General features: G+C 50.6%; 1 protein-coding gene across 3 annotated transcripts in view; it reads right to left on the reverse strand.

Moving 5' to 3' along the window:
- CEP104 (centrosomal protein 104) overlaps positions 1-15717 on the reverse strand; it is a 138636-nt gene that overhangs the window by 96017 nt on the left and 26902 nt on the right. For all 3 annotated transcript variants that reach the window (XM_077458276.1, XM_077458275.1, XM_077458277.1), the window contains exons 9-10: positions 9119-9358; positions 8835-9038 (exon numbers count right to left, since the gene is read on the reverse strand). In XM_077458276.1, coding sequence (XP_077314402.1) covers positions 8835-9038; positions 9119-9358 — 444 coding nt within the window. The remainder of the gene's footprint in view (positions 1-8834; positions 9039-9118; positions 9359-15717) is intronic.

Below are 15717 nucleotides of genomic sequence, written 5' to 3' on the forward strand. Positions count from 1 at the left end.
ATCCCCCAAAAATATATAAAAAACAACGAGTTTTTTCCTCAGTTTAGGCCGATACGTATTCTTCTACATATTTTTGTTAAAAAAAAAAAAAAAAAAAAAAACACATCGCAATAAGCGTTTATTGATTGGTTTGCGCGAAAGTTATAGTGTTTACAAAATAGGGGCATTTTTATTAATTTTTTTTTTTTTTTTTAACTAGTAATGGCGGCGATCAGCGATTTTTATAGTGGCTGACATCATGGCGGACACATCGGACATTTTTGACACATTTTTGGGACCATTGTCATTTATACAGCAATCAGTGCTATACAAATGCAGTGATTCCTGTGTAAATGACACTGGCAGTGAAGGGGTTAAGCACGAGGTGGCAGTGTAGGGGTTAAGTATGTCCTAGGGAGTGGTTCTAACTGGGGGGGGGGGCGTGGCTACGTGTGACATGTCACTGATCTCTGCTCCGATCACAAGGAGCAGTGATCAGTGGCACTGTCACTAGGCAGAACGGGGAGAGGCTTGTTTACATTAGCATCTCCCCGTTCTTCCTCCCCGTGAGACGATTGTGGGTATCCCCGCGGACATCAAATCCACGGGACCCGCGACCCGACTCACGGAGCTTGCAGCGGGTGCACAGGCCACCTCTTAAAAGGGCAACATACAGGTACGTTAGTTTGCCTGTATGAGCCCTTTTGCCGATGTATATCGGCGAGAGTCGGTCGGCAAGCGTTTAGAGGGGAAATTTTTTGTTATTGCTTTTAAAGCGGAGGTCCACCCTAAAGTGGACCTTCCACTCATTGGAACCCTCCCCCCCCTCCGGTGCCACAATTGGCACCTTTCAGGGGGGAGGGGGGTGCAGTTACCTGGATAATCCAGGTAACTGCACCCACTTCCGGGATAGCTCTCTGCGGAAAGGGGCGTAACTTACGCCCCTTTCCGCAAGTGCCCACCCCTTCCCGCAAGGACCGTCCTTATTGCACAGCGTGACTCGCGCATGCGCAGTAGGGAACCGGGAAATGAAGCCGAAAGGCTCCATTTCCTGATTCCCATACCCAAGATGGCGGCGGCAGCACCCGACAGAGCGATCTAGAGATCGGCTTCGGGTGCCGACATCGCGGGTGCGCTGGACAGGCAAGTGTCACTATTTTAAAAGTCAGCAGCTGCAGTATTTGTAGCTGCTGGCTTTTAAAAAAAAAATAAAAACGCGGAGTCCCGGCGGACTCCCGCTTTAAGATCCCTTTCACACTGAGGCGCTTTTCAGGCGCTTTCACGCTAATAAAAAATGTTGAATTTTAAAAGCAGCGAACTTCTGTTAGATTAGCAAACCTGTGAGATGAGCAGGGTTTGCCACTGCTTTTAAAATTCAAGATCTAAGTAGTCAGACGGAGTTGTAAGTCCCGTATTTCACTATATAAACTGACTTTACTGTTATAAATACGTGAAAAATGCAAAACTCTGGTGGGTGTAGCAACATGTCCCCCTTCTTAGTGTATCCTTACTGTGGACCAGTGTGGGGTGTAGCAAGATGGCGGCGACGGAACGTCACTTCCATAGCAAACTTTAATGGGTTCGCCGAATATGTTGTTACACCTGCATGCCTAAGCTAAGGGCAGATGGATTTCAGGAAGTAAAAGCTACATCTGCCCTTACTCAAGATGGCCACGGCTAGAAATGTTAAGGGGTAGTTTTCACAGCAAAATAAAGCATGAGAGATGGATTGGATGGATGGATGGAAACATGGCTGGATGAGGCCGTTTGCTTTGAATATCAAAAAGGAAAATCGAACAGTGTTTTTTGGCTTGTGGTTCTCAGAGAGAGTAATTCACTTTTAAACTATAGTTTTGGATGGAGTGAAGAGGGATTAGAACCCCTGTCAGGTTTTTATTGTCCTCTGTGTCCCAGTTAGGGAAATTCTCCTCTCTATTTGTCCCGTTTACCATTATCATCGAATGTGAAGGAAAATTCCAAAGTTCGGGTTGTCACCAGAACAGGAATACAGGAGAAATCTGCCAACGGGGACACTAGTTCTAGTAACAATTAGGGATTTCCTCTTACTTCCTGTTTTGGTTGTGGGACAGGAAGCAAAGTGAAATCTCCCTAATGGAAACCTGGCAGGGGTTATAACCCACCATTACTCCATCCAAAAAAAATAAAAAAATTAGTTCTACTGTAATCATAACTCCTATCATTCTCCAATACAGTAGTGGGACGAGGTGACAGCCCCTTCAGAGTGGTCCACCTCAGTAATAAAGCAGCATAAGAAAATCTCATTCCTCCCCACCGAGCAATCGTGTGACACGTCAGCCAATCACAAATGCAGGTATGTATACACTCTGGTCAGCTGAGCCAATCACCAACGGGCTCTCATAGCATGCAACAGTGACATCTGTGTTCCCATTTCCGCCCACACAGCCATCAATATCAAGAGATTTCACAATTTATGAAAGTTTATCAAGTCTGGAATATGCAAAATGCAGCAAACTTAGTGAGACTCCATGGCAGAAATCAGTAAGAAACTTACTCCACCAGTGTCCCTCTATAATGCATGCAACTGGACTGACGCTTTATAAAGCGCGGGACGTTTTCTGAGGTTTCAGGAGGACAATTTGCAGCGAGGGAATAATCCTCCTCAGTATTTGGTGAAGGGCTGAGAATCTCAGCATTAGAGAGGGTGACATCACTACGCTCCGACATCTGTTCTGTTTTACAGACGGAGCGCGACCCCTGCCAAGAGCCAAGCGGTTATGGCATGAAAAAGACGAGTGTTGGCGTCAATCTCTGTGGGTATGTTTTACAGCTCTCCATACCTTCTCATTCCTCTCCCACTCCTCTCCATACCTTCTCATTCCTCTCCCACTCCTCTCCATACCTTCTCATTCCTCTCCTCTCCATACCTTCTCATTCCTCTCCCACTCCTCTCCATACCTTCTCATTCCTCACCACTGCTCTCCATACCTTCTCATTCCTCTCCCACTCCTCTCCATACCTTCTCATTCCTCTCCCACTCCTCTCCATACCTTCTCATTCCTCTCCCACTGCTCTCCATACCTTCTCATTCCTCTCCCACTGCTCTCCATACCTTCTCATTCCTCTCCCACTGCTCTCCATACCTTCTCATTCCTCTCCCACTGCTCTCCATACCTTCTCATTCCTCTCCCACTGCTCTCCATACCTTCTCATTCCTCTCCCACTCCTCTCCATACCTTCTCATTCCTTCCCACTGCTCTCCATACCTTCTCATTCCTCTCCCACTCCTCTCCATACCTTCTCATTCCTCTCCCACTGCTCTCCATACCTTCTCATTCCTCTCCCACTGCTCTCCATACCTTCTCATTCCTCTCCCACTGCTCCCCATACCTTCTCATTCCTCTCCACTGCTCTCCATACCTTCTCATTCCTCTCCCACTCCTCTCCATACCTTCTCATTCCTCTCCCACTCCTCTCCATACCTTCTCATTCCTCTCCCACTCCTCTCCATACCTTCTCATTCCTCTCCCACTCCTCTCCATACCTTTTCATTCCTTCCCACTGCTCTCCATACCTTCTCATTCCTCTCCCACTCCTCTCCATACCTTCTCATTCCTCTCCCACTGCTCTCCATACCTTCTCATTCCTCTCCCACTGCTCTCCATACCTTCTCATTCCTCTCCCACTGCTCTCCATACCTTCTCATTCCTCTCCCACTCCTCTCCATACCTTCTCATTCCTCTCCCACTCCTCTCCATACCTTCTCATTCCTCTCCCACTCCTCTCCATACCTTCTCATTCCTCTCCCACTGCTCTCCATACCTTCTCATTCCTCTCCCACTCCTCTCCATACCTTCTCATTCCTCTCCACTGCTCTCCATACCTTCTCATTCCTCTCCCACTCCTCTCCATACCTTCTCATTCCTCTCCCACTGCTCTCCATACCTTCTCATTCCTCTCCCACTGCTCTCCATACCTTCTCATTCCTCTCCCACTGCTCTCCATACCTTCTCATTCCTCTCCACTGCTCTCCATACCTTCTCATTCCTCTCCCACTCCTCTCCATACCTTCTCATTCCTCTCCCACTCCTCTCCATACCTTCTCATTCCTCTCCCACTCCTCTCCATACCTTCTCATTCCTCTCCCACTGCTCTCCATACCTTCTCATTCCTCTCCCACTCCTCTCCATACCTTCTCATTCCTCTCCCACTCATCTCCATACTTCTCATTCCTCTCCCACTGCCTCTCCATACCTTCTCATTCCTCTCCCACTCCTCTCCATACCTTCTCATTCCTCTCCACTCCTCTCCATACCTTCTCATTCCTCTCCCACTCCTCTCCATACCTTCCTACCCTTTTCATTCCTTCCACTGCTCTCCATACCTTCTCATTCCTCTCCCACTCCTCTCCATACCTTTCTCATTCTCTACCTTCTCATTCCTCTCCCACTCCTCTCCATACCTTCTCATTCCTCTCCCACTGCTCTCCATACCTTCTCATTCCTCTCCCACTGCTCTCCATACCTTCTCATTCCTCTCCCACTGCTCTCCATACCTTCTCATTCCTCTCCCACTGCTCTCCATACCTTCTCATTCCTCTCCCACTGCCCTCCATACCTTCTCATTCCTCTCCCACTCCTCTCCATACCTTCTCATTCCTCTCCCACTCCTCTCCATACCTTCTCATTCCTCTCCTCTCCATACCTTCTCATTCCTCTCCCACTCCTCTCCATACCTTCTCATTCCTCACCACTGCTCTCCATACCTTCTCATTCCTCTCCCACTGCTCTCCATACCTTCTCATTCCTCTCCCACTGCTCTCCATACCTTCTCATTCCTCTCCCACTGCTCTCCATACCTTCTCATTCCTCTCCCACTGCTCTCCATACCTTCTCATTCCTCTCCCACTGCTCTCCATACCTTCTCATTCCTCTCCCACTGCTCTCCATACCTTCTCATTCCTCTCCCACTGCTCTCCATACCTTCTCATTCCTCTCCCACTCCTCTCCATACCTTTTCATTCCTTCCCACTGCTCTCCATACCTTCTCATTCCTCTCCCACTCCTCTCCATACCTTCTCATTCCTCTCCCACTGCTCTCCATACCTTCTCATTCCTCTCCCACTGCTCTCCATACCTTCTCATTCCTCTCCCACTGCTCTCCATACCTTCTCATTCCTCTCCCACTGCTCTCCATACCTTCTCATTCCTCTCCCACTGCCCTCCATACCTTCTCATTCCTCTCCCACTCCTCTCCATACCTTCTCATTCCTCTCCCACTCCTCTCCATACCTTCTCATTCCTCTCCTCTCCATACCTTCTCATTCCTCTCCCACTCCTCTCCATACCTTCTCATTCCTCACCACTGCTCTCCATACCTTCTCATTCCTCTCCCACTGCTCTCCATACCTTCTCATTCCTCTCCCACTGCTCTCCATACCTTCTCATTCCTCTCCCACTGCTCTCCATACCTTCTCATTCCTCTCCCACTGCTCTCCATACCTTCTCATTCCTCTCCCACTGCTCTCCATACCTTCTCATTCCTCTCCCACTGCTCTCCATACCTTCTCATTCCTCTCCCACTGCTCTCCATACCTTCTCATTCCTCTCCCACTGCTCTCCATACCTTCTCATTCCTCTCCCACTGCTCTCCATACCTTCTCATTCCTCTCCCACTCCTCTCCATACCTTTTCATTCCTTCCCACTGCTCTCCATACCTTCTCATTCCTCTCCCACTCCTCTCCATACCTTCTCATTCCTCTCCCACTGCTCTCCATACCTTCTCATTCCTCTCCCACTGCTCTCCATACCTTCTCATTCCTCTCCCACTGCTCTCCATACCTTCTCATTCCTCTCCCACTGCCCTCCATACCTTCTCATTCCTCTCCCACTGCCCTCCATACCTTCTCATTCCTCTCCCACTCCTCTCCATACCTTCTCATTCCTCTCCATACCTTCTCATTCCTCTCCATACCTTCTCATTCCTCTCCATACCTTCTCATTCCTCTCCATACCTTCTCATTCCTCTCCATACCTTCTCATTCCTCTCCATACCTTCTCATTCCTCTCCATACCTTCTCATTCCTCTCCATACCTTCTCATTCCTCTCCATACCTTCTCATTCCTTCCCATGCCTCTCCACTGCTCCCAATACCTTCTCATTCCTTTCCTATCGTACATTTTCTCCTTCACTGATGGGCACTGATAAGGCAGCACCTACGAGGTGGCACTGATGATGAGCACAAATATGCAGCACTGATGGGCACTCATAGGCGGCACTGATGAGGGCCACTAATATGCAACACTGGCAGGCATTACTGATTAGCATCATTTATGGGCACTGATTGGCATCCCTTGTGGTCCTGGGTAGGCATCCTCGGGGTAATCAGCGCAGAGGCCCCCCGTCAGGAGAGAAACCGATTGGCTCTGACAGACGCGAGTGAAGAAAAGCCGATACACGGCTTTTCCTGTTTACACTGTGATTGGACACAGCTAATCACATGGTAAGAAGCCTCCATCAGAGGCTCTTTACCTAGATCCGAGTTGTGGTTTGTCAGTCTGACACACCACACCACTGATCGCTGCACGCCCCCCCAATGAGCACGCGCTGGCTTGTTGCCCTGCCCGACGTCATATGAGGTCCAGTCAGGATAACTGAAGCCCACCCGACTGTCATTCTGGCATAGGACGGGTGGGAAGGGGTTAAAAGGAGAAGTCCAGCTTGAGCTCATTTGATTGGACTTCTCCTCTGGATCACAGGAATGCCATTCGTTTCACACTCGTGTGACCCGTTTTCAGCAGACAACGGGCTGAAGTCCGCTCTCTGCTGACGTCACAGGAATCAGTCCAGGCACCACATAAACCCGACAAAATCTGTATCTGCCGGACCCGCTAAAATGGTTCCCACTGTGTCCAATCACAGCAGGAGCAGTTCGCCGGCAGCGCGCACGCACGCCACCGACCGAAGAAAAAAAAAATAATTTGTTGCTGGTCACATGTTCAAAAAAATAAAAACAGACTTTGGAATAAAAGATCAATAAACTGTTATACAAATATATATTTGAAATCAAACCTTTACTATTATTTTTTAGCAATAAGATGGTGTGGGCGGATTTCTGCCAGTCACAGGCCAAGTCATGCCCCTCCAGCCTGTGTCTTAGCATAAGAGGGAGGTGAAGCCTCCATCAATCTACATGTAATATCCCACCCCCATTGTGTTTAGCTGGTTAGTGAGCATGGAGGAGGGAGGGAGTAGCCTGTCACTGCGTATACACCCACATGTGTGACTCTGTAGTCACATGGGCTGCTCAGATGTGAAAGGAAGGAAATGCTCAGCATAGAAACTCGCTGAAAACTTAGCATGTGCAGAGCTGCCACCACAGCTGCAAAGTCCCTAGCTGAATTGGGGACATGGACAGGAGGGGAGATAGAGAGCAGCAGGATCAACCATTTTTTTGCAGAATAAAGAAAAGGAATGTTATAGTGATGAGTGAGGATGAACAGCGTGGAATACACCATTGATTGTTTTTTGTGATGGGGGTTTAGTGACACTTTAAAAGTCAAACTCTAGTTTCGATGAATGGTCCAGTAGTTTTAAATGTAATATTCGTCTCTCACTGCACTCGTCTCCACTTGGCTGATGGATCTCTTCCAGTTAAATGGCACCCAATGTCATTCAACCCATGTCCTGATCCAGGCAACCTAGACCACCACACAGCCCTGGCACACTGACCTGGGCCCACAAAGGAGCACTGCATAGACCGGTGTCCACACATAACACGAGTTCTATACAGCAGAGGACCACCCACTGTTAATGCTATAGAGCAGTGGTCTCCAAAACTGTGGCCTTTTGCATATATTTATATGGCCCTTGGGAATTCCTACCACAGATAAGTACTATTCCTCCCACCGACGGCAATGATGGGGCACTATTCCTCCCACCGACACCAATGACGGGGGCACCATTCCTCCCACCGACACCAATGACGGGGGCACCATTCCTCCCACCGACACCAATGACGGGGGCACCATTCCTCCCACCGACACCAATGACGGGGGCACCATTCCTCCCACCGACACCAATGACGGGGGCACCATTCCTCCCACCGACACCAATGACGGGGGCACCATTCCTCCCACCGACACCAATGACGGGGGCACCATTCCTCCCACCGACACCAATGACGGGGGCACCATTCCTCCCACCGACACCAATGACGGGGGCACCATTCCTCCCACCGACACCAATGACGGGGGCACCATTCCTCCCACCGACACCAATGACGGGGGCACCATTCCTCCCACCGACACCAATGACGGGGGCACCATTCCTCCCACCGACACCAATGACGGGGCACCATTCCTCCCACCGACACCAATGACGGGGCACCATTCCTCCCACCGACACCAATGACGGGGCACCATTCCTCCCACCGACACCAATGACGGGGCACCATTCCTCCCACCGACACCAATGACGGGGCACCATTCCTCCCACCGACACCAATGACGGGGCACCATTCCTCCCACTGACACCAATGACGGGGCACCATTCCTCCCACTGACACCAATGACGGGGCACCATTCCTCCCACTGACACCAATGACGGGGCACCATTCCTCCCACTGACACCAATGACGGGGCACAATTCTTCCCACTGACACCAATGACGGGGAACCTTTCCTCCCACTGACACCAATGACGGGGCACCATTCCTCCCACCGACACCAATGACGGGGCACCATTCCTCCCACTGACACCAATGACGGGGCACCATTCCTCCCACTGACTCCAATGATGGGACACTATGCAGTAAACCATTATGTAAAAACAGCTTGGTAAAGCTTTCTGCCATCAGGAGACTTGCCAATTCTTACCAAAGCCTCGCCGAACACTTCGATGGGAAAGCCGGCCTCCCTCAAGGCTTTCTCTGTGAGGGGCTCCGGCTCTCCGGTAATTCTGCTTCTCGGGGAATCTGCTGCAAAGTCTTCATTTATCTCCGGCTCCAGGTAAGAGAAACCGTCATCCTTCTGCTTCCGCTGGGCTGGAAGTGGTCGCTCATCATAGGGCAACGCATCGATCTGAGAACAGAGAACAGGTTCTTAGGATTGGATTAAGGCAACTCTCAGCTGCAACTATATGCAAATATGGGACAACTTACATTGATGTTGGGCACAGTGTAAGCTGGGGTTGGAGCTGGAGGAGGGGAAGGAGAACGCATCTGGGGAAGCGGTTTGGGTGAGAAGACTTTAGGGGTCTTCTCCTGGACCATCTGTCGCTCCTTCTTGGTCTTCTTCTCTGAAGATTTTTCCTTCTCTGGAGGGGGAGAGGATGCCGCTCTCTGCTGGGGGCTGGGAGGATGCTCCAGAGGTTCCAGAGAGGAATCAGGAGCTCGGCGAATCTGGAAAAGACAAAAAAAAAAAAAATGATAACAGGAAATTAAAAAATTTAAAAGGACAACTTCAAACAAAAAGAATTAGAACTGTAAACGTTAACAAGGAGAGAAAACCAAAAGTAAGAAAGTCCACTTATGTGTTAAGGGCTGGTTCACACTCGCTTCAAAATGTGGCATTGGACGCTTTTTTAGGTGCTCTGAATGCCAATCGAGGCTCCTTTCACTAAATAAAATGGTCTCCTGGTCACACGTTGTGCTTGTGTCACTTTAGAAATGATCCCCCCATGTAGTTTTCTTGGTGCTTCAAAGCTTCTATTAGAAGTCTAGGACAACGCTCGCTAACGGCACCTGAAGCTTTTGAAGGGCTTTTATTCAGTTTTAGCGGTATAGCAGGTATGAGATATCCCAGGATGCACTGGGAAACCAACTAACCAGAAAGACATCAGTCACTTCCAGTTCATGTGTATTTATATTCTCGGAGTGTCTGGTGCAGGTAGCACATCTGGTGTACAGTGTGGAGCAGCAGGAAGGTGAGCGGGGACCAGAGAGAGGACTGAGCGCTAGAGGATCAGCAGAACTGGGGGACCAGAGCAGGAGAAACTAGCAGATGTCACATGTAGTGTGCAACTTGGGAACGCTATAGCAGAAGGTGTATGGGAACCAGAAAGAGGACTGAGCAGAGGATCAGCAGAGCTGGGGGACCAGAGCAGGAGAAACTAGCAGATGTCACATGTGATGTGCAACTTGGGAACACTATAGCAGAAGGTGTATGGGAACTGGAAAGAGGACTGAGCAGGGGATCAGCAGAGCAGTAGAAACTAGCAGATGGCACATGTGGTAAGCAGTGTGGGAACACGATAGCAGAAGGTGTATGGGAATCGGAAAGAGGACTGAACGTGGGAAGGTTATAGTGGAAGGCGAGTGGGAACCAGAGAGAGAGGACTGAACAGCAAAGGATCAGCAGAGCTGGGGGACTAGCAGATGTCACATGTGGTGTGCAACTTGGGAACGCTATAGCAGAAGGCGAGTGGGAACCGGAAAGAAGACTGAGCAGCAGAGGATCAGCAGAGCGGGAGAAACTAGCAGATGGCACACGTGGTAAGAAGTGTGGGAACACTATAGCAGAAGAGGAATGAACGGCAGAGGATCAGCAGAGGTGAGGGACCAGAGCATGAGAAACTAGCAGATGTCACATGTGGCGCGTAGCATGGAACGCTATAGTGGAAGGCGAGTGGGGACCAGAGAGAGAGAGAGGGGGCTGAGCAGAAGAGCTGGGGGACCAGAGCAGAAGAAACTAGCAGATGTCACAAGTGGTGTGCAACATGGGAACTATAGCGCAGGGAGAGAGAGAGGGGGAGAGAGAGGGGGAGAGAGAGGGGGAGAGAGAGGGGGAGAGAGAGGGGGAGAGAGAGGGGGGGAGAGAGGGGGGGAGAGAGGGGGGGAGAGAGGGGGGAAGAGAGGGGGGAAGAGAGGGGGGAAGAGAGGGGGGGAGAGAGGGGGGGAGAGAGGGGGGGGAGGGCTGAACGGCAGAGGATCAGCAGACCCGGGGGACCAGAGCAGAAGGAGAGGGGGAGAGGGGGAGAGGGGGAGAGGGGGAGAGAGGGAGAGAGGGAGAGAGGGAGAGAGGGAGAGAGGGAGAGAGGGGGAGAGGGGGAGAGGGGGAGAGGGGGAGAGGGGGAGAGGGGGAGAGGGGGAGAGGGGGAGAGAGGGGAGAACTGAACGGCAGAGGATCAGCAGACCCGGGGGACCAGAGCAGGAGAAACTAGCAGACAGCACACGTGGTAAGCAGAATGGAAGTAATATAGCGGAAGGCGAGTAGGGACTGGAGAGAAAAAGAAGGATCAGCAGAGCTGGGGGTTACTACCGAGTGTTGGATCAGCAGAGCAGGGGGTTGCTACCGAGTGGGGGATCTGCTGAATGATGGTACCAAAGATCTGGGGATCTGCTGAGTGTGGCGTTTTACTAGGCCCTTTAAAACAAATTGAAAGTTAACACAAAACAGAGAATTTGCCAGGTTTCAATAGCGCTTCAAAGAAGCATCGAAAACGCATCAAAAACACACGTTGAGGTGGTAGGCGCTTTAATGTGCATTAAAGTTGAAGTGTAAATGAGCCCTAAACATTCGGACACATTTTATGGTGGGTTTGGTAATCCTGAGGTGGTGCAGTACTCTGTCAGTTGTGGATCATTGGGCGGGTTTATCCCGCACAGCTCTGGGTTTGGTTAGAGTGGAGCTGGCAGACGGTTGAAATATTCCTTTACGGCAGCAGACGACCATACATCCCGCGTCCTAATCCCCTAATCATCGAACGTAAGGTCTCTGCCTCTCGCTGTAACCAGAGATTGCACCAGCTTATCATTCCCGAGCTGTCATTAAGAAGCTATTAGAAGTTAGAGGAATCACTCGGCTACATTATGAGAAATGCGATCGCTGTGGGGGAGGAGGGTGATAATTCCCTCGGAATGTCTTGTTACATGAGGAAGCCTCTTGTTAACATATACAAGAATCTCGCAATCCTCAGGATTGGCCCGGGACAATGGCGGCTTTCAGAGGGATTAATCGGCACCTACGCTGAACGAGCACAACACAGATTTACAGAGAGGAGATCCCGGCTTCATGGCGATAAAATCTGGCATACAAATCTACATTTTATTGTTGTATTAAGTGCGTGCGCTCGGCTGACACGCCAATTGTCCCTTTTAACGGAGCGGCTCTTACTGAGCTCTCTGCCAATCAGGGAACATGGATGGTCCACCGAGCTCCTGACAATGAAAAGGAATTAAAGTGGGAACTGAAGATTTATTTAAGTGTTGAAGTTGAGAACGCCCAACGGTTTTGAAATTCAGATCGATTTTATTATAAAAAAAAAAAAAAAAAAAAACAAAAACAAAAACCACACACAACACACCACTATGTTTTCAAGGGTACCCAAGAGCCCCCTTCATCAGGTCTTAAAAGAGTAATAGACTGAGGAGGATATGGATAGTGAATTATGCCGCGTACACACGATCAAACAAGCGGGTGGAAAAGTCCGGCAAACTCAAGTCCGCCGGACAATCCCCCCGTGTGTAGCCTCCGGCATACTTTTTAGTACGGCGGACTTAGAAGGCAGTGTTGCACTCCAATCTTCCCGCCGGACTCGCATTTCGGCGGACATTCCGGCCGTGTGTGTGCCAGTCCGCTGTACGAAAAAAATCGGCCTGGGGCTCCCCCCAAAGTCCACAACAGACCCTTGTCTGAGCACGCTACCCTGCCGGCCAGGAAAGGAGGGGCGAGCGAGCGCCCCCCCCCCCCCCTTCCTGAGCCGTACCAGGCCGCATGCCCTCAACATGGGGGGTGCCTTAGGGAAGGGGGGCCGCGCGCCCCCCCCACCCCAAAGCACCTTGATGTCACATGGTGACCCCGCCCCCTTACGATGTCACAGTCCCGGAGGATGCTGGGACTGTCGCCATGTGACATGAACCCATGTGACATCCACCGAAGACCCCGCCCCTTGTCTCTATATAAGTCGCCGCGTGCCCGGTCCCCTTCATTGTGAGCGGAGGACTCGGCGAGGCAAAAGAATGAGGAGGAAGAAGAGGAAGAGGAAGAAGAAGAAGAAAGGGGGCTCCCGGATTCCGATAAGCCCCCCGCCCGCAGACCCCGACAACCAATGGCCAGGGTTGTCGGGAAGAGGCCCTTGTCCTCATCAACATGGGGACAAGGTGCTTTGGGGTGGGGGGGCTGCGCGGCCCCCCCTTTCCCAAGGCACCCCCCATGTTGAGGGCACGCGGCCTGGAACGGCTCAGGAGGGGGGGGCGCTCGCTCGCCCCTTCTTTCCTGGCCGGCCGGGTAGCGTGCTCGGACAAGGGTCTGTTGTGGACTTTGGGGGGACCCCACGCCGATTTTTTTCGGCGTTGGGGTTCCCCTTTAAGTCCATACCAGGTGGCGGGGCCAGCGGCGTCTCCTTCACGGGCCCCGCCTACCTGGAGACGCGCTCGAAATGAGCGGACTTTCCTCCGCGTGTGTGGGCGAGTCCGTTCATTTCAAAAGTAGGGCGGATAGTACGGCGGATTTAGTACGCCGTATTAGTCCGCTGAAAAAGTGCCGTGTGTGGGCAAGTAGCCCGTTCGGAAAGTCAGACGGACAGTCTGGCGGTAAGTCCGCCAGACTAAGTACATCGGACAGACGGCTACGTGTGTACGCGGCTTTAGAGTAAAGATCACCTAGAAAGGTCCCATTAAAAAGGTAAGGAAGGTCTGAAGAGTTAGGCAGTCAGTAATACAGAGTGCAGAGTTCAGTATTATGTATTGCAAAGTTCAGCGATCACTATGAAATGCACAGTCCCGAGCAGAGTAAAGCCCAGGGGGGTCACGAGCAAGGAGTATGTAATGCAGAGTTCAGTATTATGTATTGCAAAGTTCAGAGATCACTATGAAACACAATCCCGAGCAGAGCAAAGCGCAGGGGGGCCCCCGAGCAGAGCAAAGCGCAGGGGGGTCCTGAGCAATGAGTATGCAATGCAGAGTTCAGTGGTCAGTAGTAAGCAACCCAAAATGCAAAGGTCAGTAGGAACCAACTCAGAGTGCAGGTGTCAAGAGAAGTAACGCAGAGTGAAAGAGTCAGAAGTAAGTAACACAGAGTTAGTATTCTGTAATGCAGCGTAGAGGGGTCAGTAGTATGTAACAGAGTGCAGGGATCAGTAGTATGAAACAGTGCTCAGAGGTCAAGGATAAGTCATGGAGAGCTCAGTAGTAGGTAATGAAGAGGTCACTAGCAAGTAACACAAAGCCCGAGTATGAGGTACTACAGGTAGCAGTATGTTCCCCCTTTATCATACACAGAGCTCAGAGCTGTTGTGTGGCCCTCAAGAGGTCTAGAGGTTCATCACCCAAAACATTCAGCTGACCCCTCCCCCCCCCCCAAGTGCATATTAGTCATTAAGAAAACTTACTGTCTAATGAGATCCCCAGGCTGAGAGCCACCAGCCAATGAGATCTCTGAGCAGCAGAAAGCTGCCAGCTAATAATATAAAGGATAAAGAGGCTTTAAAGTTATAATTCAGTATCTAGGGGCTTGGTGGGCTGGGCAGACCAGATCCCAGGGTGCCGATTAGCTTGGGGTCAGAAGCTGGCTGCATGGTAGGGTCGCAATCTACCCATCAAATGCCCGCCATCGATGGGCTGATAATCCTGACTTTACATTGACCAGACAAGGAATTTCTAAAACGTAATTTTCTAGGACCTAACCATGACCTCTCTGACCACCACCTATTTAAAAGCTACCAAATCAGGACTTCTGCCTACTGTAATTACAGCGTCCACCAATTAGTTGATCTATATGACGGCGGGGCGGCGCTTATTCTGGGATAACGTCATAAGACCGTGTCCCAACAACCTTGATCTCTGTAAAGAGCCGCATCCGCGGCTCTTTAACCATGTGATCTGCTGTGTCCAATCACAGCCGGTCACATGTAAACACGGACATGCTGGTAATCAGCTCTCCTCGCCTCATACTGACAGCATGTGTGGCGAAGACAGTCGATCACTGGCATCTCCACGCAGGGGGACATATAGGAATGTAATTAGGGCACTGATCATCAGTGCCCTGATTACAATATAAAAATCCAGTGGCAGCAATCCGTGCTCACCAGTGGCAGCAATCCGTGCTCACCAGTGGCAGCAATCCGTGCCCATTAGCGATGCCATTAGCAATGCCAGTCAGTGCTGGCAATCCTTGCCGCTTATCAGTGTTGCCCATCAGTAATGCCCAGTGTCGCCCATCAGTGCCACCTATCAATGCTCACCAGTGCCACCTATCAGTGCCCACCAGTGCCACCTATGAGTGCTACCTCATCAACGCCCGCCAGTTCAGCCTATCAGTGTTCATCAGTGCCGCCTCATCAGCGCACATCAGTGAAGGTGAAAAATGACTTAGTTACAAAATTTACTAAGGCGGTTTTCAGGCGCTACAGCACTAACAATAGTGCCTGAAAAAAACAGCCCCTTTCACTCCAGTGTGAAAGCCGGAGGGCTTTCACACTGGAGCGGTGCACTAGGACAGTGAAAAAAAGTCCTGCTAGCCGCATCTTTGGAGCGTTTAAAGGAGTGGTGTATTCACTGCTCCTACCCATTGAAATCAATGGGGCAGCGCGGCTATACCACCGGCAAAGCGCCTCTGCAGCGGCGCTTTGCGGGCGGTTTTAACACTTTTTCGGCGGCTAGTGGGGGTTAAAACCACCCCGCCATCGCCCGCAGACCGCCGCTAAAATGACGGTAAAGCACCAGTAAAAATAGCCATAAAATAAGACATAAAAAAAAAAACAGCAGCGATCACATACCACCAAAAGAAAGCTCTATTTGTGTGAAGAAAATTATAATAAAAA

The sequence above is a fragment of the Lithobates pipiens genome, unplaced genomic scaffold (assembly GCF_037356315.1).
Source record: "Lithobates pipiens isolate NorthernLeopardFrog02 unplaced genomic scaffold, aLitPip1_a1.2 Scaffold_27, whole genome shotgun sequence".
In the NCBI taxonomy this organism is placed as follows: domain Eukaryota; kingdom Metazoa; phylum Chordata; class Amphibia; order Anura; family Ranidae; genus Lithobates; species Lithobates pipiens.